At 40.1% G+C, this 12051-nt stretch overlaps 1 protein-coding gene and 1 pseudogene across 1 annotated transcript in view; one reads left to right on the forward strand and one right to left on the reverse strand.

Annotated features, from left to right (window-relative positions):
• The first annotated feature begins 217 nt into the window (after positions 1–217).
• PELI2 (pellino E3 ubiquitin protein ligase family member 2) overlaps positions 218–12051 on the forward strand; it is a 58329-nt gene continuing 46495 nt past the window's right edge. Inside the window, exon 1 of the mRNA XM_063290490.1 lies at positions 218–623. Within this exon, the coding sequence (XP_063146560.1) occupies positions 547–623 (77 nt within the window). The 5' untranslated portion in view covers positions 218–546. The remainder of the gene's footprint in view (positions 624–12051) is intronic.
• On the reverse strand, positions 669–3497 carry LOC134488604 (protein FAM107B-like; annotated as a pseudogene).

Genomic DNA, 12051 nt, shown 5'->3' on the forward strand with positions numbered 1-12051 from the left:
GAAAGGCTTTTGCGGAGAGAGAGGGACAAAGCCTCCGGCAGACGGCGCTAGGCAATTCCCGTCTTTTCTCATGAAGGAAACGTTGATTTAAAAGGGCAGCACCCCTTTAAGAACTTCCCCCTTTTCCTTTTCGTACTCTATGTTTACATAACAGACTGGAAGATACCATCACGGCGTTTGCGGGAAAGCGAGGGAAGCATGGAAGGACCGGAGAAAGCCGAGGGGAGGGGCCGTTCCACGCCTCCTTTCTGGGTAGAGGAGGCGCTAGTTGGTCTCTCCTGATCCCCCCTCGGGCAGTCGTGTCTGTCGTTGTTGGCTCGAGCGCTGAGAGGGAAGCGAAGGGTCCGCGTCGGCGGGCGCACCAAGCAAACGCAGCCGGTCATTTCGCCCGACCGCTCGCTCGCTCCGTGAAGGAGAGCCGGACTATGAAGGAAAGGTCTCCAGCCAGACGTCCTGTTTGATGACTATTATTCCTGTTCTTTTTGTGAATGCCATTTTTGCTCCGCATGGGATTATAGCGACGACGACAACCGCGGCGGTGGCCCCATGTTTTCTCCTAGCCAGGAGGAGCACTGCGCGCCCAACAAGGAGCCCGTCAAATACGGGGAGCTCGTGGTTCTGGGGTAAGGCGGGCAAGGCGCGGGACTGGGGCGCTGCGCTGCGGCGCGTCAGGGCTCCGGCGGGGCAGCTTCTGCTTTGGGGCTGAGGGGAAGCCGGCGCTGAGGGTGGCGGGGCGGGTGTCGCGGGAGAGGCGCGAGTGGGGAGGAGACCCCTGCCTCTGGTGGGCAGTCCGCGTGCGAGGGGGCTTTGCCGGCGCTGCCTCCGGAGCGGGTGCTTTTTCGGGCAAGGGGCGGCCGCGGGGGCTCCTTGGTTGGGGAGAGGCCCTGAGAGTGAGGCGAGGGTGGGAGCTGCTCCGCGAGAGAGTTGCGTGGTGCGGGTGACCCCGAGGCCTCGGGCCCACGGCTGGGGGCAGGCGGGCGACGGTGCGGAGGCGTAAGCCTGAGGGAGGGCGAGGAGGGCCGGGGGGAGCAAGAGGGCCTGGCAACTTAGGGCGCCGAAAGGGCTAAAGCGGGGGAAGGTACGCGCCTAGATCGGTGGAAGGTCGGCCTGCCCGGTGGCGAGCGGAGGAGAAGCGAGGCAAGATAGTTCCCTCTAGGAATGCCTGGAAAACATTTCGAAGCGGGAAGAGGTTGGGAGTCGGGTCTCTCTCAGGGCCTCCGGGCGCGCGCGGAGGGCGGCGTGGGACGTAGGCGATGAAAGGAGGTGCGGGAACATTTTAATTAGCTGCCTCTGTCCCGCCGCCCGAAAAGTTCGTTGGGGCGGGAAGGCGTGGAGTATGGGCTGGACGGAAAGTATTCCGGAACGAGTTTCGGAGAGGGGGGCTCCGTCGCCCTCCACTTTTTGAAAGTAGGGGAGGGGGTCTTGATGCAGCGGGAAGGCGGCTGGCAGACCTGTATCCGCTTGTCGGGAATGGTGGGTCTTGAGGGTCAGCGGGGAGGAGGAAGGGGAAGAAAGACTTGCTGGTTTAGAAGTCCCTGCACGGGAAAAACGAATGCCGGCGTATTAATAGTGATAGAGGGGTGGGGGAAGTGGGGAATTAATCGGTGCAGATGAGGAAGTGAGTACTCTTATAAGAGAGAAAGTGAAGGGAGTTAGGGGTGAGGAAGGAAGGGCAGGCAGGTACTAGCATGTTTGTAGCCCCATGCTGAATGCTTAACAGTGAGATTATCATAACCTTGATCTACTGACTTTAGGAAAAAAAGACCCTATTCACTGGGACTAAGCAGGTCTTACTCCTGCCTGTGGCTTATTCTCTCCCATCTGCATATTTCTCCATCTTCTGCCTGAGGTGAAAAGTGTTAGATGTGTAGGGGAAGACCTCAAAAGGGTGAAATATTGTGATAATGCCGGGAGCTTGCTAATTGGCCCTCAGTTCCGTAGATCCGGGTCAGGGATTGGCTCTTGTCAACCTTGTTATCTTGAGCCATTACCTTCTGTAGATACTAGATATATAGTTGGTACTTCAGGATATTTGTTGGACCAATAGCTGGCTGTTTCCTTGGAGTTTTGTGTGTGCCTGCTGGATTACCGGTATAATTCTTGAACTTGTTACATGGCAGCGTTCACGCTAAGTTGGATGCCCTTTAGTATGCTTTTTTTTAAAAAAAAAAATTACAGTGGAGAATGTAAAAGGAGATTACACTGTGCAGATTCTGATTTAGAGATGACTGTTGTCTGACTCTGGAGTACTTTTGCTGTTAACAATTTTATGCCATTCCAGATGTGTATTAATTATACTGATAGCTGTTTTATTTTTCTGGATGCTGTGTGATGGAGAACACTGGATGATGGTGGTGGTGAATATATGAAATGGTAAACGTGGTGTACTTCAGCGGGTGGTGGGGGGTGGGAATCTGCGTCACTGGTTTGGTATTATGCTGCAGCCCTGCTGTTTGAACTCGGAGTTTCTCTCTGAGTACCATAAACGTTGAATGTAAGATATTTAAATCTTTGTTTATTGAGTCCCAGCAAGTCTTAAGTTTAGACTTGTTAGCTAAAAGTGTGTAACATTTGGTTGATCAAATAAACAGTATGAAAACTAACTTTGAAATGAAATTCACTGTATGGAAAATTTACTATGAAATAACAATATTGAGTGTATTGTAGCAGCTGTATGCTTATTTCATAAATGATGGAGAAGGATTGGACTTGAAAAAAGCATCAGTAGCAGAGACCTTTCTCTTATCTAAGCCTTTTTTCTAAGCAGATCCTCATAGGATTGTTTTTAATGACACCATTTGGCAGCATAAGGAAACTTGACAAAATCTGATTCCAAAGGAGTTGATTATTCTAAATATTTTTCAGAGAATATATGTGAAGTGAATATAAAGACTCCATCAAGTTTAATTCAACTCCTGATGACCATACAGGAATATCAATTTTCCAGAAATTGACCTTGTATTGACCATGTTTTTTACCAAAACCAGGGCAAATGGGCCAGATATCTTGTAGAAGTCACTCCCTCACTGCCACTGGGGCTGCAGCTTCAAGTCTTCTGATGATTCTTGGGCTGTTCTTCTCAAGTTGCTTTTCACTTTGACAAATTCAGGTGTTTTCTTGCTCCTCCTGGGTTTTCTGCTTCTCAAGTTCAAGGTGTTCTAATTTCTGTTGTCTCTTGAGAAGCTCTATTTCCAAGTCTGATTTCTTCTTCTGTGCTTCCTCTTCCTTCTGTTTGAAAACCTGGTGTCTTTTTCATCTTTCCATCACTTTTTGGAGCTCTGGCTTGTTCTGAGGAGCAAGACCCCTTTTCTGATTCATACGGAGTTCTCGATGAAGATCCTGATGATTCCGGGATGATTTTATAGGATTAATTAGTTTCTGAGGCTTAATTAGTTCAGGATTGTCTTCATCTATGTAATCTGGTTCAGCCATGATATTTCTTAGTATCTGAGGTGACTCTCTGGATTCCCAGATCTCACTTAAGTGATCCGGAAGAAGAAGAAAGGGTGGAGGGGAAAAACTTCCCTCTGAAGTGGGCAGGGCCAAGAGCGGTTGCCTCCACTGTGCCCGCTGGGTCAGCGAAACCCAAGGTGCGCTGCTTTGCGGCTGGCTGGTGACTTGCCCGCCGGGTGGCTTGGTGCCCAGAACGCACGCCCCGCTGCCAGCCATCTGGAATATCAATTTAGTTTTCCTGGCAACACTATGGAAGTGGTTTGCCATTGCCACCTTTTTGTGAAATTAGTTTACTCTGCACTCTAGCCTATGAAGGATTTCCTAGTGGTCTGCTGTCCAAGAAGTAATCAGGTTTAACCTGGATTAGCTTGTTTAGGGATCAGCCACATTGTCACTTCTGGAACTCTGTTCAATATGTAATCTTTACTTCAGGTAAAAAAAAAATGCTGCATTGTTTGCTTTACACAGCTGGAAGCCTTGGAAGAAATATATGTAAGTTCAGGATAATTAACTGCAATCTGAACTGTTCCCAAATATTTGTTATGAGATTTTCCCGTCCCTTCCCTTCCCTTCCCTTCCCTTCCCTTCCATGAACCAATTGTAAGCTCTGTCAGGCTTGTGGAATTTTTTTTTATTTCACTGTGAAATGGTAAATAGCTTTCACCCACAAAAGCTTGCAGGATTGAATTTATCCTTCCTTTTGTTTTGAATATCTATAATCTCTTATCTCCCCACCCCCTACTGTCTTGTGGAAGCACTTGAGATTTTTAATGCTGAATGACTACTTATGCTAGTTATTAAGGGACATTAAAGATGCACAAGATGCATGAGTATTTAAGTTTGAACAAGTGATATGTTTAATCTTACTCTGGCTTGATTGTAGCATGCCACATTTTAAATGTGTTATTAAAGTTAAAATTCTATTTAAAAAAACACCAAGAATGAGAATTTGAGACTGAAACAAAATCAGCTTACAATAATACAGAGAAACTGCAGATTTTAAATTTGTTGTTTTTACTCAGAATATTTATATCTCTTCTCAAACACCTTTTCAAGAAGCTCAATCACTCAGTAATTCCATAAATAGCATAATGCTGCTTCTTCCCAGAGTTGGATCATTAGTAGAAAATAATCACAGAACAGCTTGAACATCTGTTCAGCATTTTTTTTAAAAAGGACGGAATAAGTAATTGTGTAATCTTCTGCTATAAATTGTGCTTGAGAATGAGGAACTCTAGGTAACAAGGTTGTGAATGAGGTAATCATATCCATAGATGATTAGAGATCTTGAATGGTTTATGGATTAACGATGTGACTATTTAAACTATATTTGATGACAATGAAAAACCTATTCGCTGGCAGAAAAATGATTTATTCAATCAATTTCTCTCTAATGAATTTCCCTTCAGTGTCAATGATTGGTTGAGCTGGAAATGACATAAATAATAAAAAGTAAAATTGAATCAAATCATTATTTACTAAGGTTAAATGAAATTATGTTGGACTGTGACAGAGGAAGCACCACCTGGACAATTTGGATGATGATATTAATGAATTAAATATAGAAAATCTCTGAGAAAAAGGAGGTGATTATATGCCATGAAACAAAAAAAAGTTTTTCAGAAAAAGCTAGCAAATAATGTGATAAAAACCATCTATATTTCTTACCCTAACACTGACCCTGGTATCTAATGACACCACAGCAGCAGAACTCAGCAAAAACAAAAACCATAAAGCAAGGGGGGTTGAGTAATACATGATTTGCTAAATAGGAAGACCTCAGGAAGTGGTAAAAGGTGTTAAAGACGCTGCATAGATATTCCAAATTTGGGGAGTTATACCAAGGTAAATATATCACAGGAAAGTATATACTTGTAAAGATATTTGAGACAAGAATATTTTATAGTTTGGGATGGGAGAGAATGTGGTAGTATATTGTGTTAATCTGCTGATAAATATTTGTCAAATATGAGATATGAACAGTTGAGTAAGTACTGGATTAAGAAGACTGTAAAAGAAAAAACTTCTGCTGAAACCATTTGAACTATCCAGAATAACGCAGATTCTTATTTGTACATTGTTTAGATAGATACACTAAGATTCATTTTATACACTAAACTGATATTATGAACTCTTCGTGCCTTTACAGTTTTATCTATTTTAACCAGTATTAATTTGTTTTTAGATTAAAAAAAACTCTTTGCTTCAGTTAATGTTTTTTTAAACTATATTTAAGTCCACAAGAGAATTGTCTCAAGGAAAGTATTTTGTAAAAACTTGTCAGTGACTGTTAAAGTTTAACTAAAACAATGACATATAAGGCAGTTTTATAAGGTGCTCAGCATTTTACCCTGATCTGTGTCAAAATAGGGATACCTGTACAAATGTAAACTTGAACAAAAATCAGCTGTGTTAGAAAGCATGTGCTTATTGCAACTATTATTTTTCTGCTAATCTACCCACAGAATATTTTGTAAAGAGTAGATGCATTTTAGTTCAGCAATAATTTTTTGTAAGGATAAATTGTGTACCTATTCATGTCTGAGGATTATCTGGTGTATTTTTAATACTGTATGGCTGATGTAGTGATAAAGTATGTATTTGTATACATTTGGACAGACAAATTGAATTGTCTGAGAAGGATGATTTGTGTGATCAGAAAGGATTAGAAAGGATTTATGTGGTTTGCGATTTGTGTGGTTAGAAAGGACATCTAATAGAGTTCTCTGTTTTCCAAAACCTTTTTAGATTGCATATGTATAAGTACTAGAAATAAATATCAGGCTATACCTTGATTTTTTAAAACCACAGTTGATTGACTGTGTCATAATTAAGATAATACTAAATCTATGCTTTAAAAATAACAGTAACAGGGTTTATATAATATTGTTTGTTTGGTTTTGGCTTAATGTGTTTTGTGAATCAAGCTTGTTTGAGTTATAAATTATAGTTTTTCACTTAGCATGTTATGCCAACCCAGTCATTTGTGGTTTACACTATAAACAATGGTTAAACAACTAGAAGTACAATATATGAACTTTGTTACAACTTCAGTAATGAGAAAATGAAAAAAAAAATAACTGTCCCTATGCTGGCAGTTGCATCACCTACATTGCCACGACTGTATAACTCTTATTTTAGCTTCGTCTTCCCTAGGATTAGATATGTATTCTGTAGGGAACTGTGAAGATGAGGTTAAAAGAAAAGGACTTGAGACTAATAGGACCATGGTCAAAGAATACTAATTACTTGGACTTTAAACTCCGGAACCAGATGAATTGCATCCTAGGGTACAGAAGGAATTTGCTGATGCTGAAGAACATGTGAAGTGCCAGTCATATATGGACTGGCATTCTGCGGGGTGGGTGGGTTACTGAATAATAGTGCTTTGTACAATTTACGTGAAGTATAATCAAATATTTTAATCCCCATCCTTGTACACAAAAATGATTTAAATGTTAGTGGACTATATAAATGGCAACCAATAACTTGTCTCTAATATAAATCAATATTTAAAATAGACCATATTCCCATCTGGTACACTATAAACCAGCTAAAGTACTGATAATGGCCTTTTGCCCTGAAATTGTTCACATCCTTTGGGTCTATTTAAATATTTAGGTAATGCACACTTTGCAGACTGCTCAACAACTCAATAGCCATTACCCATGTCCTACCCTCTTCAAATAATTGATTTTTCACAGAAGATGCAGTAAATTAAAGGGGTACTTGAGAAGCTTATCTTTTGGATGAACTTTGTCCTCTGGCATAATAGTTTGATGCGAAGCCAGTGTACTTCAAGGGAATTCAAAATTTGCTTTCTGTATTTTGTAGCACATATGAAATGGCCATGTTTTATTAGTACCAGTGTGATCCTGTCAGTTGTACCTCAACAGAGTAATATAAAGCTGAGAATTCTCAGTATAAGAACTGTAATGTACCCTCTAGACTCCAGAAAAGCTCTGGTGATGAGAATTTGTGAAACATTTAGAAGTGTATATAAATCTGCAATACTATGACACAATACCAGAGTGTGATCAGAGCTTCATTTAAATCTTAATACAGTTGTATGTAAAAGTTTAGGCAGCCCCTTGTCAAATTGTACAGTGTGCTTCAATGAATCCTTACATGAGCAGAAGCTGACACTGTCTGTATAGTACAAAGTTAAACAGGATATCTTTCTGCAAATTTGAATGTATGCTTACTATTTAAGTACAATTATTTACAGATTAAAAATAAGAAAACAGTCAATATGGCAGATGCAGAAGTTTGGATACTGTTCCAGACCATACCTTGTAGCTCCTACTTTAACAGAAATAACCATTTTTAACCATTTCCTATAGCCAGCTAAGGTTTCCTGTTCTTGCTTTTGGAATTTTTTCTCACTCCTCCTTGCACAACTTTACTAGATCAGAAATATTATTGGGTCTATTTGCCTAGACTGCATTTTAGATATCTCTCCAATATTTTAAGTAATATTCAAGTGTGGGGATTTTGAGGGCTGTTCTAAAACCTTTTATCTTTTTTCCAATAAGTGCTTCATGGTTGATTTGGAGGTATATTTAGATTGTTGTCTCACTGAAATATCCAATATAGGAATGTGGTGGGCTATATATATTGTGAAATAAATACATATTTTATATTTGATAGTGCAATAACAAATAAATTAAATGCTTGGTTAGTGCCACCAGAAAAAGATAAGAGGCAGATAATCCCTGCAGGGAGAATAAAACGCAGGTGTGTGTGATACATCTTGACTGTGAAATGATCACTGCAGTTCTGATTTCAGAATATGATACATTGTGCTTATAGCTGAATTTTTAATTGCAGCGTAACAGTTATAAACATTATGGCTTACTATCAAAAACAAAGATGGCAAGGACCTAACAGAAGAAGAAGAGATCAAGAAAAGGTGGCAAGCATATACAGAAGACCTGTATAGGAAGGATAACAATATCGGGGATAGCTTTGACGGTGTGGTCAGTGAGCTAGAGCCAGACATCCTGAAGAGTGAGGTTGAATGGGCCTTAAGAAGCATTGCTAATAACAAGGCAGCAGGAGACGACGGCATCCCAGCTGAACTGTTCAAAATCTTGCAAGATGATGCTGTCAAGGTAATGCATGCTATATGCCAGCAAATTTGGAAAACACAAGAATGGCCATCAGATTGGAAAAAATCAACTTATATCCCCATATCAAAAAAGGGGAACACTAAAGAATGTTCAAACTATCGAACAGTGGCACTCATTTCACATGCCAGTAAGGTAATGCTCAAGATCCTGCAAGGTAGACTTCAGCAGTTCATGGAGCGAGAATTGCCAGATGTACAAGCTGGGTTTAGAAAAGGCAGAGGAACTAGAGACCAAATTGCCAATATCCGCTGGATAATGGAAAAAGCCAGGGAGTTTCAGAAAAACATCTATTTCTGTTTTATTGACTATTCTAAAGCCTTTGACTGTGTGGACCATAACAAATTGTGGCAAGGTCTTAGCGGTATGGGGATACCAAGTCATCTTGTATGCCTCCTGAAGAATCTCTATAACGACCAAGTAGCAACAGTAAGAACAGACTACGGAACAACGGACTGGTTTAAGATTGGGAAAGGAGTACGACAGGGCTGTATACTCTCACCCTACCTATTCAACTTGTATGCAGAACACATCATGCGACAAGCTGGGCTTGAGGAATCCAAGGCTGGAGTTAAAATCTCTGGAAGAAACATTAACAATCTCAGATATGCAGATGATACCACTTTGATGGCTGAAAGTGAAGAGGAACTGAGGAGCCTTATGATGAAGGTGAAAGAAGAAAGTGCAAAAGCTGGTTTGCAGCTAAACCTCAAAAAAACCAAGATTATGGCAACCAACTTGATTGATAACTGGCAAATAGAGGGAGAAAATGTAGAAGCAGTGAAAGACTTTGTATTCCTAGGTGCAAAGATTACTGCAGATGCTGACCGCAGTCAGGAAATCAGAAGACGCTTAATCCTTGGGAGAAGAGCAATGACAAATCTCGATAAAATAGTTAAGAGCAGACACATCACACTGACAACAAAGGCCCGCATAGTTAAAGCAATGGTGTTCCCTGTAGTAACATATGGCTGCGAGAGCTGGACCATAAGGAAGGCTGAGCGAAGGAAGATCGATGCTTTTGAACTGTGGTGTTGGAGGAAAATTCTGGGAGTGCCTTGGACTGCAAGAAGATCCAACCAGTCCATCCTCCAGGAAATAAAGCCAGACTGCTCACTTGAGGGAATGATATTAAAGGCAAAACTGAAATACTTGGGCCACATAATGAGAAGACAGGACACCCTGGAGAAGATGCTGATGCTAGGGAGAGTGGAAGGCAAAAGGAAGAGGGGCCGACCAAGGGCAAGATGGATGGATGATATTCTAAAGGTGACGGACTCGTCCCTGGGGGAGCTGGGGGTGTCGACGACCGACAGGAAGCTCTGGCGTGGGCTGGTCCATGAAGTCACGAAGAGTCGGAAGCGACTAAACGAATAAACAACAACAACTGTAATTGTAAATTTCCACTTGGCACAACTGATTGAGACAATTAGATTTGAAACTGTGTCTGGTAATGAGCCATTATCAGTAGATTTTCCTTACTTCTGCCATTCTGGAAAAGAGGTCACCTCTCCAGGTTGCATTTTTTGTCTGTGATGGAGTAGTGGGAAGCAATCCTGGTAGCTTTCTCTTTCTATAGCTGGGTGTCTCAAAGTTATAAAATAATTGTTGCATCCACAATCGTTGGGGATCAGAGGGGAACATTTTATATAGCAGTAAACATAAAGGATTTGGTACCTAATACTATTCTTGGATGAAATTGGCAGTGGTTGTAGAATTGCATCCTTAATTGTCTATAAAAATTTTGACAGATGACAGCCATTCTGATTACCCAGTTGTAAGGTATATTTCAGAAAAGAAATACATTATGATTTTCACTTGTTGCTGTGTGTTCCACAGCACTATTTCTATTTTTTTTTAAGGCAAAGTAACAGGAATCTTTCTAGATATGATTTCAGACTTACTGATGCAGTTCAGTTTATGTCTGTTTTGAAAAAGTAACACTGAGTTCATTGGAACTTATTCCTAGGTAGGTTTTTGTACTACATGTTGTTTGGGATTGTAGACAATCCCTAACTTGCTTTTGTTCATTTTGCTTTACTTTCTTTGAACAGTATTCTGCCTTGATCTGCTTTTACCAGGGAGATAAATGTTAAATTAAATGAGGATGTTTAATATTATTTTAGTAGTTTAATGCTCTTGAAATGTGACTTAAATTTTTGGAAGAAATCTAAGAATGGACAAGCTTATTTTTGCCTCTAGGTAGAGTATGGCAGTTTTGTTCTTGCACACTCTTGGCTTGAGTAATCTTAAAGAAGTTTTGTAGCCCTGAGGCTAGAAAGGAAATGTCTAGAGAGTTTTGTTTCGCTGGAATTTGCAGTTGGCCCAGCCCGTCTGAAAAACATAAATGTAGACGAAGCACAATTAAATCATATAATGGGTGGGGTAATATATTAACATGTCTAATTGATTGTTAAAATTGAACTTCAGAATAAGAATGTATAACTTGTATTGTGTGATCCATGAAAGAGAATGTAATAATATATTTATTCTCTAAGGAACTAGAGGATTATTTGTTGTATGATGAAAAGTAGTGTTTGGGAATAGTTGGTTACATTCTTACTTGGGTTGCAGTTGGGTATTACAGTTATTGAAAATAGATATCTTTTGTGTATTATTTACTAACAATATACTTTTTAATAGTGAGGAGGAGGATTTTTAATATTAAGGCTGCCTGTATGAAATAGCATTTACTATGGGGAATTCTAACCTAAATTTGAGCTTTTGAGGGTTTGTTTTTGTTTTTGTTAATACAAGGAAGCTAACTTCCACCTTCTGCTTTCCAGATTAAATGAGAAAAAGATCCTTCTAATACATTCAGAGTAACAAGAATTGTTCATATGTTTCTATCTAATTAGATACTTCACTTTGAATTGGTAACTAATTGGGAACATACACTACTTTGAGCAAATATCCTTGAATAATGTACTGTTTGCATTCTAGTGCAAAAATTTGCATTGGAAAAGAGTTTATAAATAATAGGTTTTTTTTTTTAGATTTAAACTTTTTTTTTCTAGTTCATATATTTTCCATTTTTTTTAACAGAATAGGAAATATCAATGTTTAAGACATAAGAGATATATTCCATTCTATATCTTCTATGGCATTCTTCTCTAATCTTGTGCTATCCAGACGCATTGAAATATATTAAGATACAATTTCCAGAAGGCTTAGTTGCCAACACATTTAGAGAGCAGAAGACTGGGCAAAGCTGCTCCAAGTAAACCTACTGGCGTGCATTTCCCTATCTTATATGTACAAATGCTTGGGACACCTTATTTGTTTGTTTGCCTTGTGTTGCATAATACGTTGCTGATAAAGCTGCACAGAAACCACAATGATCTCTTAGTTATGTAAATCCAAAATCTTTGGGCCTGATCTGTTCTGTGCAAGCAGGGCAATCACTTCCTTATTTTTAATACATGCATTGTATTAACACATGTTTGCCTCCAGCATTACTATACTGGAC

This window comes from Candoia aspera, chromosome 1, assembly GCF_035149785.1.
Source record: "Candoia aspera isolate rCanAsp1 chromosome 1, rCanAsp1.hap2, whole genome shotgun sequence".
Taxonomy (NCBI): Eukaryota; Metazoa; Chordata; class Lepidosauria; order Squamata; family Boidae; genus Candoia; species Candoia aspera.